The following is a 26875-nucleotide window of genomic DNA, read 5'->3' on the forward strand; positions in this document are numbered from 1 at the left end:
CAAACTGAGGGACCTAGTCAGGGCCACAGTGTTAAGTGGTTGTGCTGCTGTGTGAATAACTTCCCCCAGAGCTGTGTCTGCACAACTCTGCGGCAGCCCTAACTTACAGTGCATAACACTTAAGAAAAGTATATACTTAGCTCATCATAGCAAAGTGTTAAATCTGATGACAAAATGCTAAAAGTTTAAATGGACACGTTGCCTTTATTTTACAGCTGGAAAAATGCTACCAATCACCTAATTCAATTCTTCTGAATATTGATAGTGAGGTCAGGTGATATTTTGTGACTAGCTTAAGACTAACTAGGCTGCTCATCTGCTCAGTGCCTACTGTTTTGCTTTTATAGCATTCCTAATTCCAGTCATTTTAATATGCAGTGAAGAAAGTACCTCATGCTTCAGTTGTATCATTTTTACACGAAAATTAAAAAAATACAAGAAATTTAGCAAAAGAATGTCTTAAAACATTAGGAAGTGTGCTTTGTTTTTATAGCTTTTTTAAATAGTATTTTTATAGTTTTTTATGTTAGTTAAACATTAGATATTATATAATAGATAATAAAGGCTATGAAAACTTCATATATTGAGATCCAGATTAAATCTTTGACAATCTAGAGTATTTATTAATAACCACAAATCAAGGTTTTTTTCGTCACTAAAGTGCTTTTATCAAGAAAAGGTTGAAAACTTGGGTTTCATTTAATGAACTTCTGCTTATCCAGTAAAAATGTGAGCCAGCAGACTAGGAAATAGTATTTTATTTTATTATTTGATTTTTGAGATATTGAGATATATATATACATGTGCATAAATATATATAACAAAAACTTGAATCCAAAAGAACTCTCACAAATTAATAGAAAAAGACTATTCAGTTTTTTTTTTTTTAATAGGCAAAGGACTTGAGGAGACACTCACAAGAAGACAAAATCCAAATGGCCAATAAGTATGAAAAGGGGTTCAGATCATTAGCTAACAGAAATGCAAATTAAAACAAAATGAGATACCACTACATAGACACCAAAATGACTAAAATTAAAAAAAAAAAAAAGACTGGCAGTATCAAATGTTAGTGAACTTATGAAGCGATTGAAACTCTCACACATTAGGGGCGCCTGGGTGGCTCAGTAGTTAAGTGTCTGCCTTCGGCTCAGGTCATGATCCCAAGGTCCTGGGCTCCAGCCCCATGTGGGGCTCCCTGCTCAGCGGGGAGTCTGCTTCTCCCTCTACCATTCCCCCTGCTTGTGTTCTCTCTCTTGCTGTCTGTCTCTCTGTCAAATAAATAATCTTTAAAAAAAAAAAAGAAAAGAAAAGAAACTCTCACACATTACTGGTGGAGTATAAATTGGTACTACCACTTTGGAAAGTGTTTGGCAAGCTAAAGCTTAACGTACCTATATGTTATGACCCAACAGTTCCATTTCTGGGTATGTACCTGAGAGAAATGAAAACATATCCGCACAAAGACTTAAGTACAAATACTCTTTATAGCATTCAGATAATAACTGGGATTAACCCAGGTGTCCATTGATCAGTGAAAGTTGTTAGGCTATCACTGAGGAAGAACAATGAATAAACAATTACAGTCTAATGAAAAGTACTGTGATGGCAGTATTTGTAAGGTACCAAGAGCATGAGATAGATGTGTCCGATTCAAGGGGAGAGGACAGGAGAAAGGAAGAAATATAGATTAAAATTTAATTTGCTGAGTCTTGAAGAATGATTGGGAATTTGCCAGGAAATCCAGGAAAGAGGAAAAGCCATTCCATTGGCAAAGGGTACAAAGACTGTAGTGACTGAGGAAGTCTGGCTTATTTCTTCAACAATGAGTAAAGGGTAGGATACAATCTTAAAAGTTAAAAGAGTCCAGATCCCGAAAGCCAGATAAGCCATATTAATAAGTTTAAATTTAACTTATGATGGATCTGTGTGGTAAATATTTTAAAATAATTAACTTACATGAATAGATAAAAGGAGGAAACCATATGATCAACTTGATGATGCGGAAAAGATACCTGAAAAATATTTAGTTCCTACCCTTGATGATGAAAATTCTTAGAAAGCCACGCACATTTTGTTAACTTAATAAAAAAAATAATATCAGGTATCAATAGGGAGCATCCTGTGTAATGCTGAAATACCCAACACATTGCTTTTTAAGCCTGGAATAAGACAATCTACAGACTCTCACCTCTAATATTCAACACTTTTCTGGAGGTATTAGCTAGTGCAATGAAACAGAAAGAAGTAATGAATAGAAAGTTGTGGGAGAACAGCAAAACTGTGAAATTGTTTCTAATTTGAATAGGCTGAATTACTTTGACAATTCAGGTAGCTGGGAGAGCTAGCATCATAGGGAACATTCATAATCATCATAGTCATCATAGGGAGCATTCATAATCATCATGATGCATGCAGAGAACAACAAGCAGTTTAGGGCTGGACCAAAAAGGTTAAGGCATGAGGAATGCCAGGTGATAGGGCTGGAAAAGAAGCAGAAGTCACTGATGATGCTAAGGAACTTGGACTTGATCCTGTAAATGACAGCCAACCAGAACTAAAATGTTTATATTTCTGTTCTAGAATTGAAAAGGATATTTAATGACTTTGAAAAATAAAATATTTTAAAAATCAATATCAAATCAAAGCAGTTATAGAATTGTATAAATAGCATGATCTCATTTCAATAAAAGTAAGTATAATGGATAAACACAGATTTTCCCATAGTTTTGGGGTTATGGGCATATTTTTTTTGGTAACCAACTTTATTGATATAATTTACATATGCTTAAAATGGGTACAGTTATTGTATAGTTCAGTATGTTTTGACATATTATATACTTGTGTAATCTACCACCACAGTCAGGTTATGGAAGCATTCATGATTCCACTAAGCATCCTCCTGGCCCTTTACAAACAATAACCACCTCCCTCCCACTCCCCAGGCCCTAGGCCTTCACTGATATGTTTTCTGTTTTTACAAATTTGCCTTTTCTGGGCATTTCATATAAATGGAATAAGATAATATGTAGTCTTGTGTGTCTGACTTATTTTTCAAATTCATCCATGTGTTGCATGTATCAGATTTTGTAACTTCTTGCTGAGTAAGTAGTATTCCATTGTATAAGTATCCCATAATTTGTTTAACCACTCACCTATTGATGGATATTTGAGTTGTTTCCTATTTATTATTCTAGCAGTGTGTAATGGTATATCATTTTGGTTTGTATTTACATATATTGAGCATTTTTCATAGGCTGTTTCCCTGTCTTCTTTTGTCAGATTTTTTTCCCATTTAAAAGGTCATATTGTTGGTCTTAATGAGTTCTAAGAGTTCTTAATATATTCTAGTTACAGGTTCTTTTGTCATATATCTATCTCATGGTGAATTTTGGTAAAAACAAGGATAAGGATAATACAGGAGGATATATACCAGATTAATATCTCTGGGTTTGAAGGTTATGACTTTTATTTCCTTCTTTTTGTTTAACTATTTTCCAATTTTTTACATTTAACATATACCATTTCTTTTTTTTTTTTTTTTTAAAGATTTTATGTATTTATTTGACAGAGACACAGCGAGAGAGGGATCACAAGCAGGGGGAGTGGGAGAGGGAGAAGCAGGCTTCCCGCCGAGCAGGGAGCCCGATGCGGGGCTCGATCCTGGGACCCTGGAACCATGACCTGAGCTGAAGGCAGACGCTTAACGACTGAGCCACCCAGGCGCCCCTAACATATACCATTTCTATAATTTAAAAAGTTTAAAAATGAAAAGGAGGGTGGGGGATGGGGTAACTGGGTGATGGGCATTAAGGAGGGCACGTGATGTAATGAGCACTGGTGTTATATACAACTGATGAATCACTGAATTCTACCCCTGAAACTAATAATATACTATATTTTAATTAATTGAATTTAAATAAAATTAAATTTAAAAAAAGAAAAAGGATTTTGGCTCTGAAAGAAAATAGAGAAAAATAGTGTAGCTAGAAAAGAGTATTAGATCAGGAGAGAGTATTTTCTTTTTAAAGATAAGAGATTAGAGCATTTTTATAGGCCATTGGAAAGGAAGCAGTACAATGTAAGAATAGCCTTTTTTTTTTTTTTTTTTTTAGATTTTATTTATTTATTTGACAGAGAGAGACACAGCGAGAGAGGGAACACAAGCAGGGGGAGTGGGAGAGGGAGAAGCAGGCTTCCCGCTGAGCAGGGAGCCCGATGCGGGGCTCGATCCCAGGACCCTGGGACCCTGACCTGAGCTGAAGGCAGACGCTTAACGACTGAGCCACCCAGGCGCCCCTAAGAATAGCCTTTTAATTCCTTAGTCCTTTGTAGAAATAGTTGATGATGTGTGAGGACACTAAAATAGGTAACATATGGACTAATAGGGAAAGGAAATAAACACTTAAGAGGAGCTCTACATTTCTATAGAAGGGAAGATCTCAGAGATGTTTAGGAAAGGATTTAAAAGGAAAAGGAAAAAAATGTATGTATATAAAATTATTATTGAGTTGATTTGGTACACACTGTATACCCTTAGCATTTGTAATCCAGATGTTTCTTTTCCCCTCAGAATTACTTTTTCCAGCTATCAAAAGGTCAGGATCAGGGCCATAAATTTCATGTTAAATTAGCCTAGATTTGATGTATTTTAAAAAGAAAGGCACCTTATTTTAAAAAATCAACATTTAATTGCCTCCAGCTTTGAGTTACTGCACTTGTCCATTAGTAAGGCTTTAATAGAATTCTTGAAGAAGATAATAATTGCTATGTTAGCTATCCTGTTTATACATACAGAACTCTACAATTAGAAACATGTTTGTCTGGGAACCAAAACAAGAGAACAGGCTGGTTTGGGAACTGTCGTTGCTTTGATCCACTTGTGGTCAAATTAAATTAGTTAATCCCCAAATAATCATCTCTTAGGTTTGATGGGGGAATTACTAATAAAATGATTTAAAATCGGGGCGCCTGGGTGGCTCAGTCGTTAAGCGTCTGCCTTCGGCTCAGGTCATGATCCCAGGGTCCTGGGATCAAGCCCCGCATCGGGCCCCCTGAGCCTGCTTCTCCTGCTCCCCCTGGAATAAGTTCCTGCTCTCGCTGTCTCTCTCTCTCTGTCAATAAAGAAAATCTTTAAAATAAATAAATAAAATGATTTAAAATAGCCAGAAGTATTAGAGAATTACTGTTTTAATCATGAGTTACTTTTATAAAAAATTCTATATAAGAATTTATATGTTTTCATAAATGGTGATAATTTTGGTTTTGTTATCTGAATTATTGCAAAGCACTCTTTTTGGTGGGTAATTGAGTTTGGAAATAGAAAAGGGAAGAAAATCAGAGGTATTGACACTGAGAACATATATAGAATCATCTTTGGGGAAAAATAGTCCACAAAGCAAAATTTATACCTTTAAATACTTGTGGTAGAAGAAAGAAGATTGAAAATAAATGAACTGGGGGCATCTGGGTGGCTCAGTCGGTTAAGCATCCACCTCTTGATTTCGGCTCAGGTCATGATCTGACCTGGATCTGACCTTACGTTGGGCTCCAAGCTCAGTGGGGCATCTGCTTGAGATTTTCTCTCTCCCTCTGCCCCTCCCCTCACTAGCACTCTTTCTAAATTACTAAGTAAATAAACTCTTAAAAAAAAAAAAATGAACAGAGCATACAGCCTAAATGATTAGAAATTGAAAAGGGGAATAAACTAAAGCAGAGGAAAGGAATTGGGATTATTTAAATGGAAAGAACGACAGATTTAAACTTAGAAGCTGGGTTTTTGAAAAGTACAAGAAAATAGAGAAACCTTTGACAAGTTACATAAAGGAAAAAAATTCCAGTAACATTAGGAAATCTACCCTTAAAAACTCTACCATGCCCAGATGAATTTATGTACAAGCTCTGTTAAAACATTAGAGAACATACAATTCTGGTGTTAAATAAGCTGTTTTAATACATAAATATAGACTATTTCCCACCTCAGTGTACTAGAATAGTATAACCTAGATACTAAAACCAGACAGTAGTTTTGCAAACCAGTGTACATGACTTGCACTCAACGAGTAGAGGCCAATCCAATTTAGGAACATTAATGTAGAAATCTTAAAATATGAATAACTCACATCTAGAAATATATTAAAGTAGTAATTTATTATGTGCCTAGGTATTGTGCTAAGCAGTTTATATGGATTATCTCAATCTTTTAAGAACCTTGAATGGTAGGTGCCATTCTACAGATAAGGAAATAAAGGCTAAAAGAAATTCATCATTATCAAGTGGAGTTTATCCTAGGAATACAAGAATTGCTCAACCTCAGGAGATTTTTTAATGTAATTACCTGTGCCTGTGGCCTGGTAGTTGTTCCATTACTCTCACGTAAGTGTATCTTGTTAGTCTGTGACTCTTTAAAGTGTCATCTCTGATTTAAAATGTAGTTATATAAACATTTTAAAACTATAACTAGTCAAACTGAGGGTCCTAGAGGGGAGAGGGATGGGGGGATGTGTTAGCCTGGTGATGGGTATTAAGGAGGGCACGTACTGCATGGAGCACTGGGTGTTATACGCAAACAATGAATCATGGAACACTACATTAAAAACTAATGATGTAATGTATGGGATTATAACATAACATAAAAAATCAGTACAAAGGGAAAAAAAAAAACTAGTAACGGTTAGAATAGTTTTTCTTCCCTTATGTAATCATTATTAGTCTATTTTATGGTATGTTGGGAGAAACTTTCAAGAAGCAAATAGGTCATTCATAGTTGTAAATACCAAAATCTTACCTAGTGTATTTTTTTAAAGAATGCTCTTAACAATGATAACAAGGTTGAAAACTGTGTGAGAAGAAACATATTCCTTTTTTCTCTTATAATTCTACTTTGTAGTGCTTTTCTTTCTTACAGGTAGTTTCTTACAAGTTTAAATTGTATCTTTTTTTTATATACCTGTATAGATGTTGGTGATACTTCCTATAACCTAGGAAAAATAATCTTATGTTTCTTAGGTGCAAACTGTTTTGAAGCCAGTCCACCAGAAGGAAGGACAAGAATTAACTGCTTTGCTGAGTGCTCCACATTTTCAGGTAGAAAATGAACAAAATGATATATAAGTGATTTTTCCAGCATTCAAAGTCTCTGATAAGTCTCTTAGGGCTAGAAGAGACCTCAGACATTATCTGTGTAGCCTGTTTGGTTTATAACTCACAGTGCAAAATAATTACTATGTTGGAATACACACACACACACACGTTACTTTATTTTTGATTATATATTTTTATATTTAAAATTAACCACATTAGTTTTGAAACAACTTTGTATTCTACACAAAAATTCTTCCCTTTTTTGGTTATATTTTCCATAAATTTTAATTATCTATGGTGTTGGGCCTTTAAATTGATTTTGTTATTATGAAGTTTAATAAGCATTTTAGACTTTCATAACCCATCCCAGAGTTACCCTGTTATATGTAACACATCTTTTTTATTAGCTATAAAAGATACAGGGTTGCATCTGTACTTCATTAGAAAATTTGGAAACAGATCTGAATATATAAATAATTATAGCACTTCTTCTAAAGGTTTAATGATTAGAATATTAGTCAACATGATTAGATTAAAATCTCTCTACAGAAATATGCTGCTACTTTAAATGCTGTGGATTTCTTTGAAACAGGCACTTTTACTGGCCCACGATAAGGTTGCTGAGCAGGAAATGCAGCTAGAACCCTTTACAGATGAGAGAGTTTATGAAAGCGTTGGCCAGTATGGAGGAGAAACTGTAAAAATAGTTCGTATAGAAAAGGCTCGAGATATTCCACTGGTAAGTGTTCCACATCTCTGATCTGAGATCCTTTCTACACAGGGATCTTATGTTTGGCAGGTAGTTGAAGACCCCTTTGAGTTTCTAGTAGTTTTTCTTTGTTGAGGTTCATTTGCTGGAGTTCTTTTATGTTCTTATTCAGTTGAGAAAAATTTGTTCATCTTTTCTTACCTATAATTTGATGAAAATAATAGCTTGTAAAATAATTATTGAGTAACAAAGAAGGGACAAGTTATCTGCTTCATTATTCTCCCAGCTTTTTAAAAAACAGTAATTAGAAATTCTGATCTTTGCCTTCCATTAATTCTGTTGAAATATAATTACTTATATGGTTCACATATACTTAGAAGTATGTATTCCTTAATGTTAATATTTTTTAAATTTTTTGTTTTTGTTTAATGTTTTTATTTTTTTATTATGTTCAGTTAGCCAGCATTTTTAATGTTTTGTATGTAAAACTTTTTTCAATCTCTTTTCTAAGTCTGCTGTAGTTGCCTTAATTTTCTTTATTTTCAGAGAAATAGTCTCGAATCTTCATGTCTCAAATTATGTCTTGAATAGTGTGGTACATAAATAAGGACTGTATTTTATGGGCAGTTAATGTAACTAGGTTTTTTCCCCACCAGAAAAAACAAATTTTAAAATAAAAGTTTAGGAGAAAAATGTTACATACTCTGTCTACTTTTAAGCTTTATTCTGTACTACATATTTCCATTTTTTGAAGGCATATATTTCAGTTGTGCTTCCAATTTATGTAATAAATACTAATGTTTAAATACACTTTAATTTGAATTGGTGCAGCTATATTTCATATTTGAATAATAAACCAGATTATTCAGTCCTTAATCATATTTTGAATTTTAAAAAGGACTTTTATAGTTATAAGTTGTATACACTAATTACAAATCTAAATATAGTATAACCATTTGAATAGCACCCAGCATATAGAGGACAAATTTGATTTTAGGTCTTCACATTGTTTTTAAAAGTAAGTGCATTTTTCTGTTGTTGCAGACTTCAAAAGTCTGCTTGATTTTAGAATTCAGATGCATACAGCATGTCGGAAGCAGAAAATGTTGTAAGGAAAATGGTCAACTTTCAAAGCTAATTACCATGCTTACTCTAGTTGTGTAAGTTAGTTTTTTTCTCAAGATAACTGAAGGCTAATATTGTTGAATAGAAAAGTTTTAAATGAAGAAATGTTTAATAAAAAAGTACATTTTTATTTTAAATTAGATACTGCCTTTTTTTAGGGTGCTACAGTTCGTAATGAAATGGATTCTGTCATCATTAGTCGGATAGTAAAAGGAGGTGCTGCAGAGAAAAGTGGTCTATTACATGAAGGAGATGAGGTTCTGGAAATTAATGGCATTGAAATTCGAGGGAAAGATGTCAATGAGGTTTTTGACTTGTTGGTAAGTTGATACAGAAGAGTAACTGATAGGTTCTTAAAAGCTGTTTTCTTTGTTAAAAGAAAGACTTTAAAAGACTTAAAAATGCAGTATTTTAAAAATAATTATTAAGAACACTAGGCAATTTCTAGCCTAAATTTCACATAATGTAATTATTTCCACAGTATTTTTTAGTAGAGTTTTATTTTGCTATGCTTACCACTGTTATTTTTTTTATTTTGAGCTTTATTACTACTAGGTATATTTTATTTGCCTCTGAAATCACTAATATAACTAATTAATTCTTCGATATATATATATTGAGTGCCTATTATGTGCTAGCCACTAGGAAAATAGTGACAAAACAAAGTCCATGCTGTAATCATTTTTTAAGTTCTTTTTTTTTTTAATTTTCTTCAACTGATTGCTGTTTCCTTAACAATATTAGGTAATAGCATGGTATTAATGTACACTGTCCAACATAATAGCCAATAGCTACATGTGCTAGTTATTTAGATTTAAAATTCCGTTCCCCATTCATACTGGCTGCATTTCAGGTGTTCAAGAGCAGTATATAGCAAATGGCTTCCATATTAAGATGTAGATATAGAACATTTCCATCATTGTAGAACGTTCTATTGGACAGTGCCAGTATAATCAGGAAGCCATTTTATAGTTAGTCTTTGAGGGCAGTTTATTATCACTTTGTATATATCCACAAACCAGATTCATATTCTTATTTACGGCATCAGTAGTTACAGTAGAATCTCTCCTATCTTCTGACATTTGTTGAAGAATCTGGAAAACATCCTTATTTTCACCTGCCCTCATTCATTGCTTTGGTAAAGCAGTGTTAGTAGTCATCATTTTTAGGCCTTGTTTTATTGGCTGTTGTCTCTGTTGAGCACTGCTCCCTGCTATGTCAGGACCAGAAGTTGTGATTACTGTTTAGGCTGGAGGTATCTGAACAAGGTAGTCAGTGGTGTACTGGGAAATAATAGCTAACAGTAACACTATACAGTTAAAAAACAGAATGGGTGACAGAGACTGGGTATCTGGGAAGTGGGAATATATTTGTATATTTGCATCACTTTTCTAATCCTGGTCACAATTACTATTTCAAATTCTACTGTGTTAAAATTGATGTTTGCCAGAGTAGATAACCCAGAACTGTTATAGCACTGTGGTATTTTCCAAACCTTTGCTGTGGGATCTTCCTTTTTTTAAAAAAAAAAAAAAATATTTTATTTATTTATTTATTTGACAGAGAGAGACACAGTGAGAGAGGGAACACAAGCAAGGGGGAGTGGGAGAGGGAGAAGCAGGCTTCCTGCGGAGTAGGGAGCCCAGTGCGCGGCTCAATCCCAGGACCCTGGATCATGACCTGAGCAGAAGGCAGACGCTTAATGACTGAGCCACCCAGGCACCCCCACTGTGGGATCTTCCTAAGCTTACACAAAATGGAAGACAAAAACCAAAGACTTCTGGGATAAGTGGCTTTCTCCAGTGGACCAGAATACAGAATGCCACATTCCTGGGTAGCTCTACTATAATGGAGTCCATTAAAGGTCTAATTTATGCTTCCTGATGAAATGGCATTCATCTTTACCAACTATTTAAAAGGTCTTCTAGGGGATCCAGAATAGTCCAGTTTAGGGAATATTGATCATAACATCATAACATCATAGAACAATTTTCATAAAGATAGATTTTTAAAATAACCTGATCTTTCTATTGCAGTCTGATATGCATGGTACTCTGACATTTGTTCTGATTCCTAGTCAACAGATCAAGCCTCCTCCTGCCAAGGAAACAGTAGTAAGTGATTTTTTTATGTTATTTATTGTCTGATGTCTACTGTTTATTTTATTTAATTAATAAACTTTATTTTTTTAGAGTAGTTTTAGGTTCACAGCAAAATTGAACAAAGTTACCACATATGCATACCTCCACTATCAGCATCTTGTATCATTTGTTACACTGATGAATCAGTGCTTTCATTATTTCTCATTAGGATTCACTTTTGTTGTACATCCTTTGGGTTTTGACAAATGTATAATTTATATGTATCCACCATTGTATCATACAGAATAGTTTGACTGCCCTAAAAATCCTCTGTGCTCTGCCTATTCATCACTTCCTCCCCTCCCCAACCCATGGCAACCACTGATCCCCATAATTTTGCCTTTTCCATAATGTCATATAGTTGGAATCATACAGTATGTAGCCTTTTCAGATTGGCTTTTTACATGAATGATAAGCATTTAAGTTTCCTCCATGTCTTTTCTTAGCTTTTGGTAGCTCATTTTTTTTAGCCCCAAATAATATTCCATTATCTGGTAATATAATAGTTTATCCACTTACCTACCGAAGAATATCTTAGTTGCTTCCAAGTTCTGGTAGTTACCAATAAAGCTACTATAAACATCCCTGTGCAGGTTTTTTTGTGTGGACATGTTTTCATCTCATTTGGGTAAATACCAAGGAATCAAAAACTTAACATCCACACAAAACTTACACATGAATGTTTACTTTTGAGTATTAGAAATGTCACTTTATCTATTTATTTATTAGATTTTTTTTATATATTAGCACAAGCTGGGGGGAGGGGGAGTGGAGGAAGCAGATGCCCCACTGAGCAGGGAGCCCAACTCGATCCCAGGACCCTGGCATCATGACCTGAGCTGCAGGCAGACACTTAACTTACTGAGCCACCCAGGCGCCCCTAGAAATGTCACTGTAATTATTTCTTACATTCAAGTAAAAGGTAAATTCAGCAGTTTTTATTTAAAGAAATATTAATATTTCAAATTTATTAAACTCTGAAAAGTAAAAAGTAGAACATACTTCCAGAATTTTTATGAATTCTAACTTTTGTCAGAATTTTTCTGTCATTATAGGTCGTTTATTTAACTTAAACATACTTAGAGTAGGGTGAAAAAGTGCTTTTACAAAGTATGCACAACTTTAATTTTAGAATATATATTGTTCTTTATGTTAAACATTTTTTCAACTAGCTGTAGTAACAGACAGACTTAATTATTATACGACCTAACAGTTCCACTCCTAGGTATATATCCGAGAGAATTGAAAACATACATCCTCACAAAAAATCATACATGAATGTGCATAGTAGCATTATTTTATTAACCAGAAAGTAGAAACAGCCCAAATGTCTGCTAGATGATGAATGGAAAGTGAAATGTGGTATATCCATAGAAAGGAATATTATTTGGCAATCAAAAGGAATAAAGTACTGATTCATGCTACAACATGGATGAACCTTGAAAAAATTAGGCTAAGTGAAAGAAGCCAGTCACAAATGGCCATGTATTGGTCATTTATATGAAATGTCCAGAGTTGGTAAATTCGTAGAGATAGAAAGTAGTTTAGGAGTTCCTTAGGTATAGGGAAGGGGAGTTAGGAGGGTATGGGAGTGATTCCTAATGAGTATGGGGTTTCCTTTTGGGGTGATAAAAATGTAAAATTGTTTATGGTTGCACAACTCTGAATTTACTAAAAACTAATTGTATACAGTAGTGACTTTTATAATAATATGAATTATTTTTCAGTAAAGCTGTTAAAAAATTATAGACTTCAAAATGAGTTACATGGAAGGCTCATGTATTACATCTGTTATTAACTTTTACAAAAAACGTAACACTTTGAAAGAGGACACAGTTTCATTTTTTTTCTCAATATTTCATAACAGTTATGCTTTATATTTTGGCTGTCATTCCACATTTGCCTTTATTCCTTACGGAACATATTGAAGTTGATGTTGCATCTGCAACCTTCCTTCTGTTTAAAGTTCTTTATAAGCAGAAAAATGAGGAAATAGTTTGTCTCTGAATTCCAGCAGCCTCAGTATCTCTCTATGCCTTTTCCTATGTCTCTCCTGTGAACAAGAGTTTGGATATTAAATATAGGATGATCTGGTTTGTATTTAAAAAAACACTTCTGGCTGCTGTGTAGAAATTGAATTAGTAGAGCCAATAATGGAAGCAAGGAGATTTAGGAAACTGAAGTCGTCATAAAGTATGATGATGGCTTAAACTAGGATGATAGTGGCAGTGGAGAAAATGGATCAGGCTGTGTTCTAGAAGTAGAGATGGCAGGACCTTGTAATGAACATGGAGGGTGAAGGAAGGAGGAAGAATGCCTGAGGAACTTAACTGGGTGGATAGTGGTGCTGGTTATTACTGAAGGGAAGTCTGAAGGAAAAACAGATTTGGGGAGAAAAATGAAGAGGCCCATTTTCCAGGTTTGAAGGGCATTCAGGTAGACATACTGAGAACATAGAACTGAATATATCAGGGGTGCCTGGGTGGCTCAGTCAGTTGGGCATCTGACTCTTGGTTTCGGCTCAGGTCATGATCGCAGGGTCATGAGATTCAGCCCCATGTAGGGCTTTGCGCTTGTGGGGAGTCTGCTTGAGAGTCTCTCTTCCCCTCTCCCTCTGCCTCCCCCCATGCACTCACACACTCTCACTCTCTAAAATAAATAAACCTTTAAAAAAAGAAAGAATATATCAGTCTGGAATTCTAAGGAGAGATCTGGGCTATAGTTGTATTTACTGCGGGCAGAGCAGGTCAGAGGAGCAGTCTGTTTATATGTACTTGATGTGTTTGCAAAATTTAAAAATAATTGTTTAAGGATGTTCACATTCACAATTTATAAAGATAACTGGGTTGGAAGGAAGAGTTGAGAACCCCTGCTGTCAAATGTATTTACTTCTCTGTTAGAGGTATAAAATGTATTATCCAATTTTCATCTTAATTTTTTTTCTCATTTAGAAGATGATCTGGAATTTTATTAATGCAGTAAGGTTTTATGAATACATATTAGAGATACCAAAAATATAGAAAATTTCCGTGTATATTAGAAGGCCATCCCTTTTCAAGTTAGGGCAGTTGCTTTTTTAAGTTTGCTATTACCTTAAGGTTCATATTTCTGTCTGCCTTCTACTAAGAATCTTTTGGATGTCCCACGTACCCCAAACTTCCCATGTAAAAAAATGGAAGCAAACAATAAAGATAATCCTTTTTTTTTTTTTAAGATTTTATTTATCTATTTGAGAGAGAGAGCACACGCACACATGAGCTGGAGCGGGGGGTGGGCAGAAGCAAACTCCCTGCCGCTGAGCAGGAGCCCGACGCAGGAACTCGATCCCAGGACCCTGGAATCATGACCTGAGCCGAAGGCAGACGCTTAACAGACTGAGCCACCCAGACACCCAAAGATAATCCTTCTTGAGTGGGCATTGGGAGGAGCAATCTCAGGTTGGAGGAGGATTTTGAAAACTGCTTGACACTGCAAAGGCTTTTCTTGATGCCGTCCTTAATTTTATAGTGTGAGTGAGGGGTAAAGTTTAGGCCAAGCTAAAGGAAGATACACTTTCAAATTCTTTTCTCTTCCACCAATAATTTAAAATTCAAAATAAATCTGTAATAAGAAATACAGAAATAAAAATTAAAAAGGAAAATTATTTTGGAGTATTGAATCCCTTAGGAAAGATGTAAATAAATTGATGAAACATTATCTCTTTACTATATCCCCATCGTTAGGACTTCAAATGTGAATAGCTTACGAGCTTATGGGTACTAAAAAAAAGGCAAAGAGAAGAATGTTGGGCTGGAAGATAATTGTATTTAAACAATCCTATAATCCTATAATTTGAAATTCAGAAGATTTTGTTTCATTTAGAAAGCAAACACTGTTTTGATTAGTACTGATATTACAGCATTGTTAAACCCGAGTCTTCTATAAGGGTCAGCATCTCTCCATTTTGAAAAAGGGCTCTGTTGGGGGCTCCTAGGTGGCTCCAACTCTTTATTTCGGCTCAGGTCATGATCTCAGGGTTATGAGATGGAGCCCCACGTGGGGCTCCATGCTGGGTGTGGAGCCTGTTTAAGATTCTCTCTCTCCCTCTCTTAAAAAAGTTGGGGGGGGGGCTCTGTTTTTTTTTGTATGGTAAACTAAATTAGCCACTAACAGAGTTGGAGAAGAAAGATGGATGAAGATAACTTCTAGCACTAATAAGAATTGATCAGTTAGATTATATGGATAGAAGTCACATAGAGCATGTCAAGGCATTGCTCAGACTTTAACTCAACCAAATGGTTCATCTCTGATGTGAAATAAATTTTGCTCTTAATTTTAGGGGGTACATTTTAAACAGCACTAGATAAACTTATTATATAAGCAAAGCATTTCTCCTCTGTACTCTTCTTCAGCCTACACAGAGAGAGGCTCCATTCCAAACCAGCTAAATCTGAGGAGTCAAGGGGTAGTGATACCTAGGCAAGAGGAGAGAGAAAAGCATCTCTGGCTGATTTTGTCGACCTTTGGCAAAAGTCATAGATCTAGATATAGGCTCCACAGTGATCTAATTAGTTTCCCTCAGGGTAGTAGTTCCCTAAAATTTTTAAGGTACATTTTATTTTTTATTTTTTTTAAAAGATTATTTGACAGAGAGAGAGTGCATAAGCACAACAGGGGGAGTGGCAGGCAGAGGGAGAAGCAGGCTCCCCGCAGAGCAGGGAGCCCGATGGTGGGACTTGACCCCAGGACCCTGGGATCATAACCTGAGCCGAAGGCAGACGCTTAACGACTGAGCCACCGAGGCACCCCTTAGGGTACATTTTAAATGGCATTTATATAACAGTTATCCAAGGAAGCTAGTTAAAATGAAGAATCCTGAAGTCTGAGATATGGCAAAAGAATTTAGTATTTTTGGGGCGCCTGGGTGGCTCAGTCGGTTAAGCGGCTGCCTTCGGCTTGGGTCATGATCCCAGGATCCTGGGATCGAGCCCCGCATCGGGCTCCCTGCTCAGCGGAGAGTCTGCTTCTCCCTCTCCCACTCCCCCTGCTTCTGTTCCCTTTCTCGCTGTGTCTCTCTCTGTCAAATAAATAAATAAAATCTTGAAAAAAAAAAAGAATTTAGTAATTTGATAAACATTCCAAGCAGGTGATCTGAGGAGAACACTTTGAAAATGTGTTGGGTATTGCCTTCAGAAAGTTATTTGATAAAATCATCAATCAGGTGACCAAGTTAGTCTGATTTCACAGATCTCTAAAAGCCTGCTAACAAAAATGATCTCTTCACCACCTTAAATAATCCCTGTAATTCCATATTTAGATTTCCAAGACTTTTTGGCTAAAAAGCAACAATTTAAGCAGATTTTGGAAGCATTGATTGACAGAGATGATAAGCAGTTTTTTGATAATCCTACATATTAGGTACTTCTAGATTATCCTGCATCTTATGCCAAGATTACAAAATTGTATGTATCTCTCTTTAACCAGTCTCTCAACTGTGTTTTGACTCTCTGCTACCTTTGTATAACTTTCTAAAATTCACTTTTGGTTTTACCTGGCAGAGTTTTCAAGATTTTAATCAAAACTCTGTTTTCACATCAAGAAAAAGGCTTGTTAGGGCACTCTATAGTTGGAATGCAGCAGAACACGGTCTAAATGAATGAGTTCTCTTAACCATATTTAACCCAAGAGTGAATACTATGTGATTCTATTTGTATGAAGTACAATATCAGGGAAGGTCATCTATGCTTCCAGGATCAGGATGATGTTTACCCTGGAGGACGTAGGGTGGTTAGTGACTGAAAGGGGCATGAGGGGCAGGGCTTCTGGTGCTGGTCACAGTCTGGTTCCTGATTTGGGTGCTGGTTGTACAGGTGTGTTTCATTTGTGAAAATTCATTGGGCCATACACTTACGATTTTGTGTATTACTGAACTTACGGAGTATATCCATGAAAAGCTACCCCCCAAAACAGACTAGCATGTAAATTCTACATTTTTAACTGGATCATTTGATTGCTTTACCTCATTGTTGTTATTTGTATATATTGGGACTTAGATTTCCTCATTTGCTCTTTACAGTAGTAATATATTTTTCTGAAATTATAAAAGTATTTAATGACACCCTCAAGCATAATTTCTGAAGGACGCTGCTGCTTTCATGAGAATTCTTAGTTATGCCTTATTATGAAGAGATAGATATATATATATATCTTTATCACTTAGAAAGTATTTTATCAAATTTCATGTCTATCATCATTGATTGAGAATAGTCAATTTTGTGTTTTAGGAGCTGCAAAAAGATCCTGTCTTCTCATAAAACAGTTTTTGAGGTAGACCATTATTATCTTTATGATAGGTGGCCTCAGTTTTGGCAAGGGTAAAAGGCTTCTTAGTTAAGGAAAGACAAGTAACAATTGGATAGAAAAGGACTCTGAATTAGAAGATTCTTAGGATGTCAATCAATTGCTTGGCTCATTGAGCTGCAGTTTAACCTATATGGAGCAGAAATACTCATTGCGTACAGGTGTTGGATTTCATTAGACAAAAAATGGACTACTTAAGAGGTTTTGGAAATGGCCACATGCCACTTAACCAGATGGGATGAAAATTACAGATGGAGAAGTTCAAAAGAATATTAATATTAATTCCTTTAATAACTTCTTAGAATTAAGATGACTTTGTTATATCTTATGGAGGTATACTGGAGGAAAGAATATAGGCAATAACTTAGCTTTCAAGAAGATTCATGTGAATCTTACCTACCTTTAATGCTATAAGTCTAACACATTTTTTGATATGCAAAAATACATTGTTAGCAAAAATTATAACTTGTACCACTAGTTAAATTTCAAAGCCTACAAATAGAACACAACAGGAATTTATTATCAATTTGATTTAGGGGCGCCTGGGTGGCTCAGTTGTTAGGCGTCTGCCTTCAGCTCGGGTCATGATCCCAGGGTCCTGGGATCGAGCCCCCGCATCGGGCTCCTGCTTGGCGGGAAGCTTGCTTCTCCCTGTCCCACTCCCCCTGCTTGTGTTCCCTCTCTCACTGTGTCTCTCTCTGTCAAATAAATAAATAAAATCTTTAAAAAAAAATTAATTTGATTTAGATAATTTTAGCAGTTTGGGGTGTGATTGTTTATGAATCTAAACACATCCCTTTGAAAGAAACACTGAGAGAAGTCGAAGACACAGTTACATTGACCGTGTATTCAGGAAGGGATGACAGCACCTGGGAAACAGACACTCTTCTATGAAGGGGACAGTTGTGGTGAGGTTTAGTCTGCCTTTCCGGGTGGTTGTGGTTTAGAAATTACATACCTTATTGCAGAGTCATTGTTTTCACCTGTCAGGAATGTAGGGTGAAGGGGTCTCAGTTACATTCCCTCCTGCTTCTCTCAAGCCTTTGAGGCCCCTGAGCATGTCAGGTTTGTTAGTAGCTAACAGTGCAGTGCTCTGCGTACTCTTGTATGGTTTTGTTTGTTTTTTACTCTTGTACATGTTTGCAGTCAACAGAGAGATGAACTTAATTGAAGAAAACAGAAGCCTGAGAAAATACTGCTGTTACTTAACTAAACCTCCCTGCTTTCAACTCATAATTGCTTTACAGTAATGAAAAATTGTAACATTTTAATGTTTACGCTAAATATTTTGTTATTTTATCATTACTGTTATTTTGATTTTTACCTTTTTTATCTTTTAGATCCATGTGAAAGCTCATTTTGATTATGACCCCTCAGATGACCCTTATGTTCCATGTCGAGAATTAGGTCTGTCTTTCCAAAAAGGGGATATACTTCATGTCATCAGTCAGGAAGATCCAAATTGGTGGCAAGCCTACAGGGAAGGGGATGAAGATAATCAACCTCTAGCTGGGCTCGTTCCAGGTAAAAGACAATACAGTAGAACATATTTAAAAGAACATTTAAAATACAAGCCTTCACAGAGGAAAAACTCACTTTTTCATGTCTTTTAAAAAAGGATGTAATTACTTTTTCATGCAGTTGGGTCTTTATGTGTATTAATAAGGTCACAGAAAGCTACACATCCTCTGTTTTAAAATCCAAAAGCTAAAAACAAGTTTTGTCTATACTCAGTCATATTTCAGAGAATGAGGAATGGGCTTCTTTTATTAACTTTAGAGGATGATGCTATACCCTTGATTCTTCACAGTAACAGACATGGGACATTCCTCTAAAATCCCTGGAGTATTGAGTAGCCATCATGTTCTACTTAGTGCTTGTGCCAGATATCAATCTGATATCTTCTCATCATGCCAGCCTTAGCCCATAAATATTTAGAACTAGAGTATATTGACTGATTACATTGAGTTTCTGAAAGATGCATCAAGGGGATTTGGGTGATATCATTTGTAAGTCTTTTTATAGGACAAATAAATGGATCCACCTTAGTTTGAGTTTGATGATGGTTTTAAGTGTTAGAATTAGAAGATTAAAGAGGTCATATTGTCCACCTCCCATTAATGTCTACTGCCATTACAACAGTCTACATACGTGTACTATAAAAATGTGCCATAGAAGTACATGACTTAATGTTTTTAAACATTTTAAAGTGTAACTGATCAAAATTATTTTGTTCCCTATTTTTTTCTGAATCTGTCAAAATCAGATACTTATTTAAAAAAAATTTTTTTTTACTTATTTTTAAATTTTAATGCTCTTAAAATTTCCCCTGTCATCATAGTTACTTGTTTTTACTAGGAATGCAATCTGTATAGCTCCTAAAGATAACCTGGTTATCTTTAATACTTTATGTATACCAAACTCAGTATTAATGTTTTTGCTTGTGTTCTTACGAAATGCACTAAATTCTACAGATTATCCCAACATAGATGGAATTTGCTTATTGATTTCAAGAAATCCTTGGCTTGAAAAAGAAGATACAAAAATTTTAAAAGTAGAAGTCTAATCCAAATTTTCTAAGTAAAACCACTTTTATCCTCCAGAAAAAATACATTTGATTTTAAGGTAGATATCTGAAAAGAAGATGAAAATCAAAAACCTTGAGAGCCTCCTATATTAAGATCTTAATTCTGACAGGACAAACATTGTATGTTTTTCATATATTTATATCACTGGTACCTTAAAGGTGGAAATAAAAAAAATCGTTAAAACATACACGTACATACAAAGAAAAAGGGATTGAGAATAATAAATGCAAGGGAATATATTGAGTGGTATCTTAAAATCAAAAAGTGATGAATGTTCACATATTTTGTAAAGTTAACTCCTGGAATTAATTTGTTTGATTTGAGATAATTCTAAATGATCCAGAACCAGGATCCAGCATAGTACTTTCCACTTAGTAAGTGCACAGTGAAAGCTTTGTAAAAATTGAACTATTAATTTTTCTAACACTGGTTTATTACTTATCTTTTCTAATAGATGATATGTCTATATTCTAGTAATACGTGTCCTAGGATTGGTTGATAGTGAGGTTGAAACTTAATACTTTAAACATTTGGAGGCTTATAATCATAGCTGACATACTCTCATATGGTGGCAGAAAGATTTAAAAGGAAATATAAATGTAAAGTTACTTCTGGTATTTTCCCCTTGATTAAAAAACAAACTTACATTCTTTTGTCTTAAATTTTACTGTCTTTTCTTCCTGCTATTAAGGGAAAAGCTTTCAGCAGCAAAGGGAAGCCATGAAGCAAACCATAGAAGAAGACAAGGAGCCAGAAAAATCAGGTTGGACACTTAATATTTGACATTAATGAAAGGTTTCTTGGGTCTCCATCTGGAACTATGTTTAAATTTACATATCGGGAGGCACCTGGGTGGATCATTCGGTTAGGCAGCCAACTCTTGATTTCAACTCAGGTCATGATCTCAGGGTCCTGGGATCTAGCCCCACATTGGGCTCCTCACTCACTGGGGAGTCTGCTTGAGGATTCCCTCTCTCCTTCTGCCCCTCCCCCTGCTCGTGCTAGTTCACTCCTTCTCTCTCTCTCTCTCTCTCTCTCTCAAATAAATCTTTTTAAAAAATTTACATATCAGAACTGTCAAAAAAGATGTATTCATGGTAAGAGTGATATGAGAGGCAATACTAATTATCTTAGAACTCTAAAGAAAGGACCAGATATAAGAATTAAAGATCATCTACAATGTGAGACTAATGGAAAATTATAACTATTTCACTGAAAAATAGTTCTATACAACAATATGTGTTTATAAATTTAAATGGAAAACTGAGTTCTTCAGTTTGAAATATGTAGCTTTGTTCAGGGAAACAAGTATCACGTTTACAGTTATGCTTTTAATTGTTCAACAGGAAAACTATGGTGTGCAAAGAAGAATAAAAAGAAGAGGAAAAAGGTTTTATATAATGCCAATAAAAATGATGGTGAGTTCAGGCACCGGGGTGGCTCAGTCAGTTGGGCGTCCAACTCTTGATTTCCACTCAAGTCATGATCTCAGGGTTGTGAGATCGAGCCCTGAGTTGGGCTCCGCACTGGGCGTGGAGCCTGCTTAAGATTCTCTCTCTCCCTCTCCCTCTGCCCCTCTCCCCCCAACTCCTGCTCTTCCCCCGCCCAAAAAAATGATGGTGAGTTCTACTCTTAGATATAGCTGGATTTATATCTGAAAGAGGTCCATATCTAACACTTGAAAGAAATTAAACTGCTGTTTTCAGGGAGTTATATTTCTAGTCCTGTTTTGCTTCTTAATGTAACATATGCTTAAGAAAGTCATTTCGCAGAAAGTATTTTCTTTTGGAATCCTATGAGTAGTGCAGCATTTTGAACTTAGAGAAAAACTGGCATAAAAATTAAAGTACAGTGTGGCATTATATAGTGTTATATTGAGAGTTTTCTCTGTTTTTCCTACTTAAATTCTTTGTGAAATTAATACATACCTCTAACAAAATCTAACAATATCGTTGTATTTTAAGTAAAAATGAGTATTTTGTCTACAATAACTCATGTCACTGAGGCAACCCATTCCACAGAACCTGCTACCTGCTGGCTGAGTCCGGCACATACAGTTTTTTGTTTTATTACTAAAATTAAAAAAAAATTTTAAGTGTAGCGTCTCTTCTTATCAAAGACTCTAATAACACAGGGCTTGTATTCCCAAGTGACAGCAGTCTGCTGGACCTGAGTGATGGCTGTTGTCTCTCTATTAGAGAGACATACTATCTTAGTTCAACAGTTTCCACCACATCCAGTTATTATAAACTCAACCTGATTTTACTGCTTCTCATTACCTTCTTGGTTGGTCCTTATGTGCATTAGAATTTGCTACCCCTGCTTTGGTTCTTGTCAGAAAGAAGCCAAATAAATAAAGCAAAGGCACTCCTAACAATTTATAAGGCTTATTCTCTCAATACCTTCAGATATTTTTTTTTAGGCAGCATAAATTAAACATGAAAATAAAATGTTACAGATTATTGAAAAATCCCATTTAAAACTAAATCTGAGATTCAATCTACTTTTTTTCCAAAATAAACATCCTTAATACTAATCGAAACATTGTATAGCTAAGATTTATTGAATTTTTAATCCTTTCCTCTGTATTTGGGTAAGTGATTAATACCTGTTTCTTCATTCTTTGAAACACACTAAATTGGTTCTGCTCTAATAACTATTATGCTACAGAAAACCTGCAAATCTGAAACTTACAGATGTATAACTAAGTCTTTATAAATAAAAATGCTGCCACAATCTGTACATGTTACAAGAAAGAACTCTGATTTTTCAGAGGGCACAGCATTTTGGGAAGGGCAGGAATTACATTGCTATTCATAATGGTGTCATCATAATGAATATTTTTATTAATAATAACTATCATTTATAATAACCATTCTCTTCCAGGGGCAGTAACTATATGCTTTAGATACCCTCATCTTAGGTCTCACAATAAATTCCTTGAGATTATAGATTAATAAATTGAAGTTCAGATATTAAAGATCTGCTTAAGTTCTTAAAGCTAATATAGAGCTAGAATTTAGACAAAGACAGTTTGAGTTCCTACTCTGCACTCTGTGCTAAGCACTGGCAAGCCTAAGATGATTGCCTGCCCCCATGGAACTTACAGCTGAGTGTGACTTACATCTAATGCTCTTTCCTGGTCAGGGGAAGTAATATGAGTGGGAAGATGGCAGGCTGCTCGTTGTCTGCCTTTGTTTCTTACCACTTGACAGCTCTGATTTCATCTGGATTATGGGCTTTAGGAATGTTATCCCACCTGTCACAATTTATACCTTTTCTTGAATCATGACCTCAGGTTAGTATTCCAAGTTTGGATAGCACAAACTGATTGCAAGTTCTGTAATCAGAACTACTTTCTCTGATAACACTAGTTTGTAAGCTACTATTTTAAATATTTGTCTATGCCAGGAATTGTGCTTAGCATATATATTGTGTCTGATCCTTAAACCAGCCCTCTAAGTGTAGTATTAGTATCCCCATTTTACAAAAATGACAGACCGTATTCTCATTAGTTCATCCCCTGGTGCCCTACCCTCTGTCAGAGTATGGGCTGCCAACTAGCTATTTTACAGTACAAGCAGTACAAGTAGTTTTATTGTATTAAAACATTCAAACTACGAAAAAAGAGAAGCAATAAACGCTTCTAGAAGGATTAATATATTGTCTGATTTATTTTCATAGTATTGGGAAGTATAGATTGATACTGGAAAACATTCGTACAATCCTACCCAGTTATTACTTATCTTGATTCAAAAAGTTAAGCGTTTTTATTAATAAATTGTGCTTCTTTCCAATTGTTTTGGAAGATCTATATCTTTATAACATGGCAATCATTCTGTCTGAAGGGCTTAACTTTTTCTTTTTCAAAGATTATGACAATGAAGAAATCTTAACTTATGAGGAAATGTCACTTTATCATCAGCCAGCAAATAGGAAAAGACCTATCATTTTGATTGGTCCGCAGAACTGTGGCCAGAATGAATTGCGTCAGAGGCTCATGAACAAAGAAAAAGACCGTTTTGCATCTGCAGTTCCTCGTAAGTTTGGATGCATTCTCATTTTCCTGTGCTTTTCAGTTGACCACCTTAGAACCTAACTGGAGGGAAATTTTTCATCCAATTCATTGAAACAGTTTTGCCCAGGAAAGAGGAACTTTGTTTTAATAAAATCTTTTGAGAATTTGTAACTCAAGGTAGTCATTATTGAGAAACTTCAGTTTTTCCTATGGTACTAATTATTTTCTAAATGAATTTCAATTTGGGCTTCTTACAATTCCCTGTTCAATATGGAATCAGCTCCTGGTTTTTTTTTTTTTTTTTTTAAAGATTTTATTTATTTATTTGACAGAGAGATAGAGAGCACAAGTAGGCAGAGAGGCAGGCAGAGGGAGAGGGAGAAGCAGACTCTCCACTGAGCAGGGAGCCCGACACGGGGCTCGATCCCAGGACCCTGGGATCATGACCTGAGCCGAAGGCAGCCGCCTAACCAACTGAGCCACCCAGGCGCCCCTCAGCTCCTGGTTTTTTAAACTGATGCAGAACAAAAATTGAGACCTAATCTCTGAACACAGAAGTTCTGTTTAGATTATATAATACCTGGGGGGTGGGGAGGGTTAAAAAAAAAAAAATCTTAGTGGAAATAAACTTTAGGAAAAGATGAGTGGCAGTGTTTTAAATGTCAGAAGTAATTTAAAGTGTAAGCATAAAATGTGTTAAGGCAATTAAATATAACTATTATTAAGATACTAAAACCACATTTTTGTTCATTTCTCAGTCTAGAAATAAACTGAATCAGTGTTAAACACATGGGCTCTTAAGATTTCCTCAGTTCATCTTTTTACATTTCATCTGTATTACAAAATTGAAATTGTCCCTGACTAGCAGATTGTCCCCAATTGTCCCCAACCTTCCTCTGATCCATGCCCGTTATTTTTACCTGATTTTGTTTGCCTAGATACAACTCGGAGCAGGCGAGACCACGAAGTCGCCGGCAGAGATTACCACTTCGTATCACGGCAAGCATTTGAGGGAGACATAGCAGCTGGGAAGTTCATCGAACATGGTGAATTTGAGAAAAATTTGTATGGAACCAGCATAGATTCAGTACGGCAGGTGATCAACTCTGGCAAAATATGTCTTTTAAGTCTTCGTACACAGGTAAATAAAGTTCTCATACGTTTTTTTCCCCCACTGATCCTCTATGTTTTTTAATGGACAAAAGAGCTTAGTCTCTACTATTTCAGTTATAAACATTTGATTTAAGAAAAGTATAAATTACTGAATGCCTTCAGAATTCCTTATATTACTTGGGCTAACATATTTATCAAAGCACGTTGTCTTAATTAATGACGTTTTTAGATAGAAAAGGGCATGTTCCTGTAATCCCTGTTTTGGTAGAGTGCTTCAGTTCAGGAACACACAGTCATGCAATGGCCAAGGCAGGATCAAAACCAGTCTCCTAATTCAAACAGTCTGCTTTCTTTCGGGTGTACTTTTCCAGAACTTCTTTTGTGTGTGTGTGTGAAGTTTCTCTTTCTATTCTGCTTGCGTTTAGACCCTGGCACATGGTAACATTACTCCTTATTTCTGCTTCCTCGAAAATGGATTTTGAATATGGTTATTTATAATCTTTATGTGATCTTATTAGAGGATATTTTAGCATCACAGTTGTAGACCTTCAATGTCATTCATTTTTATTTCATTATATAAACAGGGTAAGCTAATTTTATGTGTTTGTGTGTTCCAGGTACACAATATATTCTTACAGTGAATGGTAGGATCTGGAAATACTGTGAATTGTTTGTTACAAAGATGTTTGGAAACACTCATAGGCGATGTTTGTTTGTTTTTTAATGACATTATTATTCCAAGTATATTATTGGGAAGTAGTTAAATAATGAAAATTATTGTAAATATCCAAAATATCTTTTGTTTAAATAGTCCTTGAAGACTCTCCGGAATTCAGACTTGAAACCATATATTATCTTCATTGCACCCCCTTCACAAGAAAGACTTCGGGCATTATTGGCCAAGGAGGGCAAGAATCCAAAGGTAAAGTTATTATATTGTTGTACTGTTCCATTGAAAGTAAACATGAAACAGTCATGACATAATGTGTCACAGTGCTTAAAAGCTATATCAGCTTAAGTTTTCAAACTGATTATTCTTTCTACCCTATCACTTTTCCCAAAATTGCTGTTGTTGCCTCTGGCTGGACTGTGGCAGCTCTCCAAACCAGGGGCTTCTCTTGTTGTTCCCCACACATTCCCCATAGCTACCCCAAATGTATGGTTACCTTTGGTATTCCTTGAAACATCCTTAATCTTCTTCACATGGGTCTATGTTATTTCCAGTAGGGATTACCGTAACCCCCTGCCCTCTGCTCCCAAGAAAAAAGTTCTCTGCAGATTCTTAGGAATTACCCACTTTTTTCTGCAGATACTCTGCATATGTGGGGAGCCAAATCTTGCTTTTCTCTGATTGAAATTTATGTTCTGTTTGTCTTCTCCCTTTGGTCTTCTCACATGATCTGAAATGGTAAATTTTTTAAAAATTATTTTAGATGCAGGACATGGTTGAGGGTAGTTCACATTTTACTAAACATTATTAATAATAAAATTATATTAATGTGTTAATCCGAAAGCATTGACTTTATTTAAATGTGTGAAATGAAAACTGTCAAGTGACTTACTATATTGAAGTAACAAATACTTTTCCTTGTTTTTTGCTGATTTCTTAAATATTTTTGTTTTACAGAGGAATCATTCAGTTCTCCTCATTTCATTTGCTCTCTCTAAATCTCCTTAAAAGCCATAAGCACACATCATAACACATTTCTTTATAAGATCCTTAAAAGTCAGTAAAAGCATATCACTCCTTTCCCATGAT

The 26875-nt window shown here is 35.3% G+C and overlaps 1 protein-coding gene and 1 long non-coding RNA gene across 6 annotated transcripts in view; one reads left to right on the forward strand and one right to left on the reverse strand.

The window, feature by feature from the left end:
• Window positions 1-26875, forward strand: part of PALS1 (protein associated with LIN7 1, MAGUK p55 family member) — a 77581-nt gene that overhangs the window by 42315 nt on the left and 8391 nt on the right. For all 5 annotated transcript variants that reach the window (XM_036071151.2, XM_078053823.1, XM_078053821.1 and 2 more), the window contains exons 5-14: window positions 7009-7086; window positions 7676-7822; window positions 9076-9237; window positions 10954-11031; window positions 18738-18921; window positions 20677-20748; window positions 21332-21403; window positions 23858-24025; window positions 24942-25144; window positions 25928-26038. In XM_036071151.2, coding sequence (XP_035927044.2) covers window positions 7009-7086; window positions 7676-7822; window positions 9076-9237; window positions 10954-11031; window positions 18738-18921; window positions 20677-20748; window positions 21332-21403; window positions 23858-24025; window positions 24942-25144; window positions 25928-26038 — 1275 coding nt within the window. The remainder of the gene's footprint in view (window positions 1-7008; window positions 7087-7675; window positions 7823-9075; window positions 9238-10953; window positions 11032-18737; window positions 18922-20676; window positions 20749-21331; window positions 21404-23857; window positions 24026-24941; window positions 25145-25927; window positions 26039-26875) is intronic.
• Window positions 13759-26407, reverse strand: LOC144378861 (uncharacterized). Its single transcript, XR_013440738.1, has 4 exons — window positions 26283-26407; window positions 24924-25028; window positions 18722-18871; window positions 13759-14658 (listed from the first exon to the last, which is right to left on the reverse strand). It is a non-coding gene; the product is annotated as an uncharacterized LOC144378861 (long non-coding RNA).

This window comes from Halichoerus grypus, chromosome 8 (assembly GCF_964656455.1).
Source record: "Halichoerus grypus chromosome 8, mHalGry1.hap1.1, whole genome shotgun sequence".
NCBI classification, from domain to species: domain Eukaryota; kingdom Metazoa; phylum Chordata; class Mammalia; order Carnivora; family Phocidae; genus Halichoerus; species Halichoerus grypus.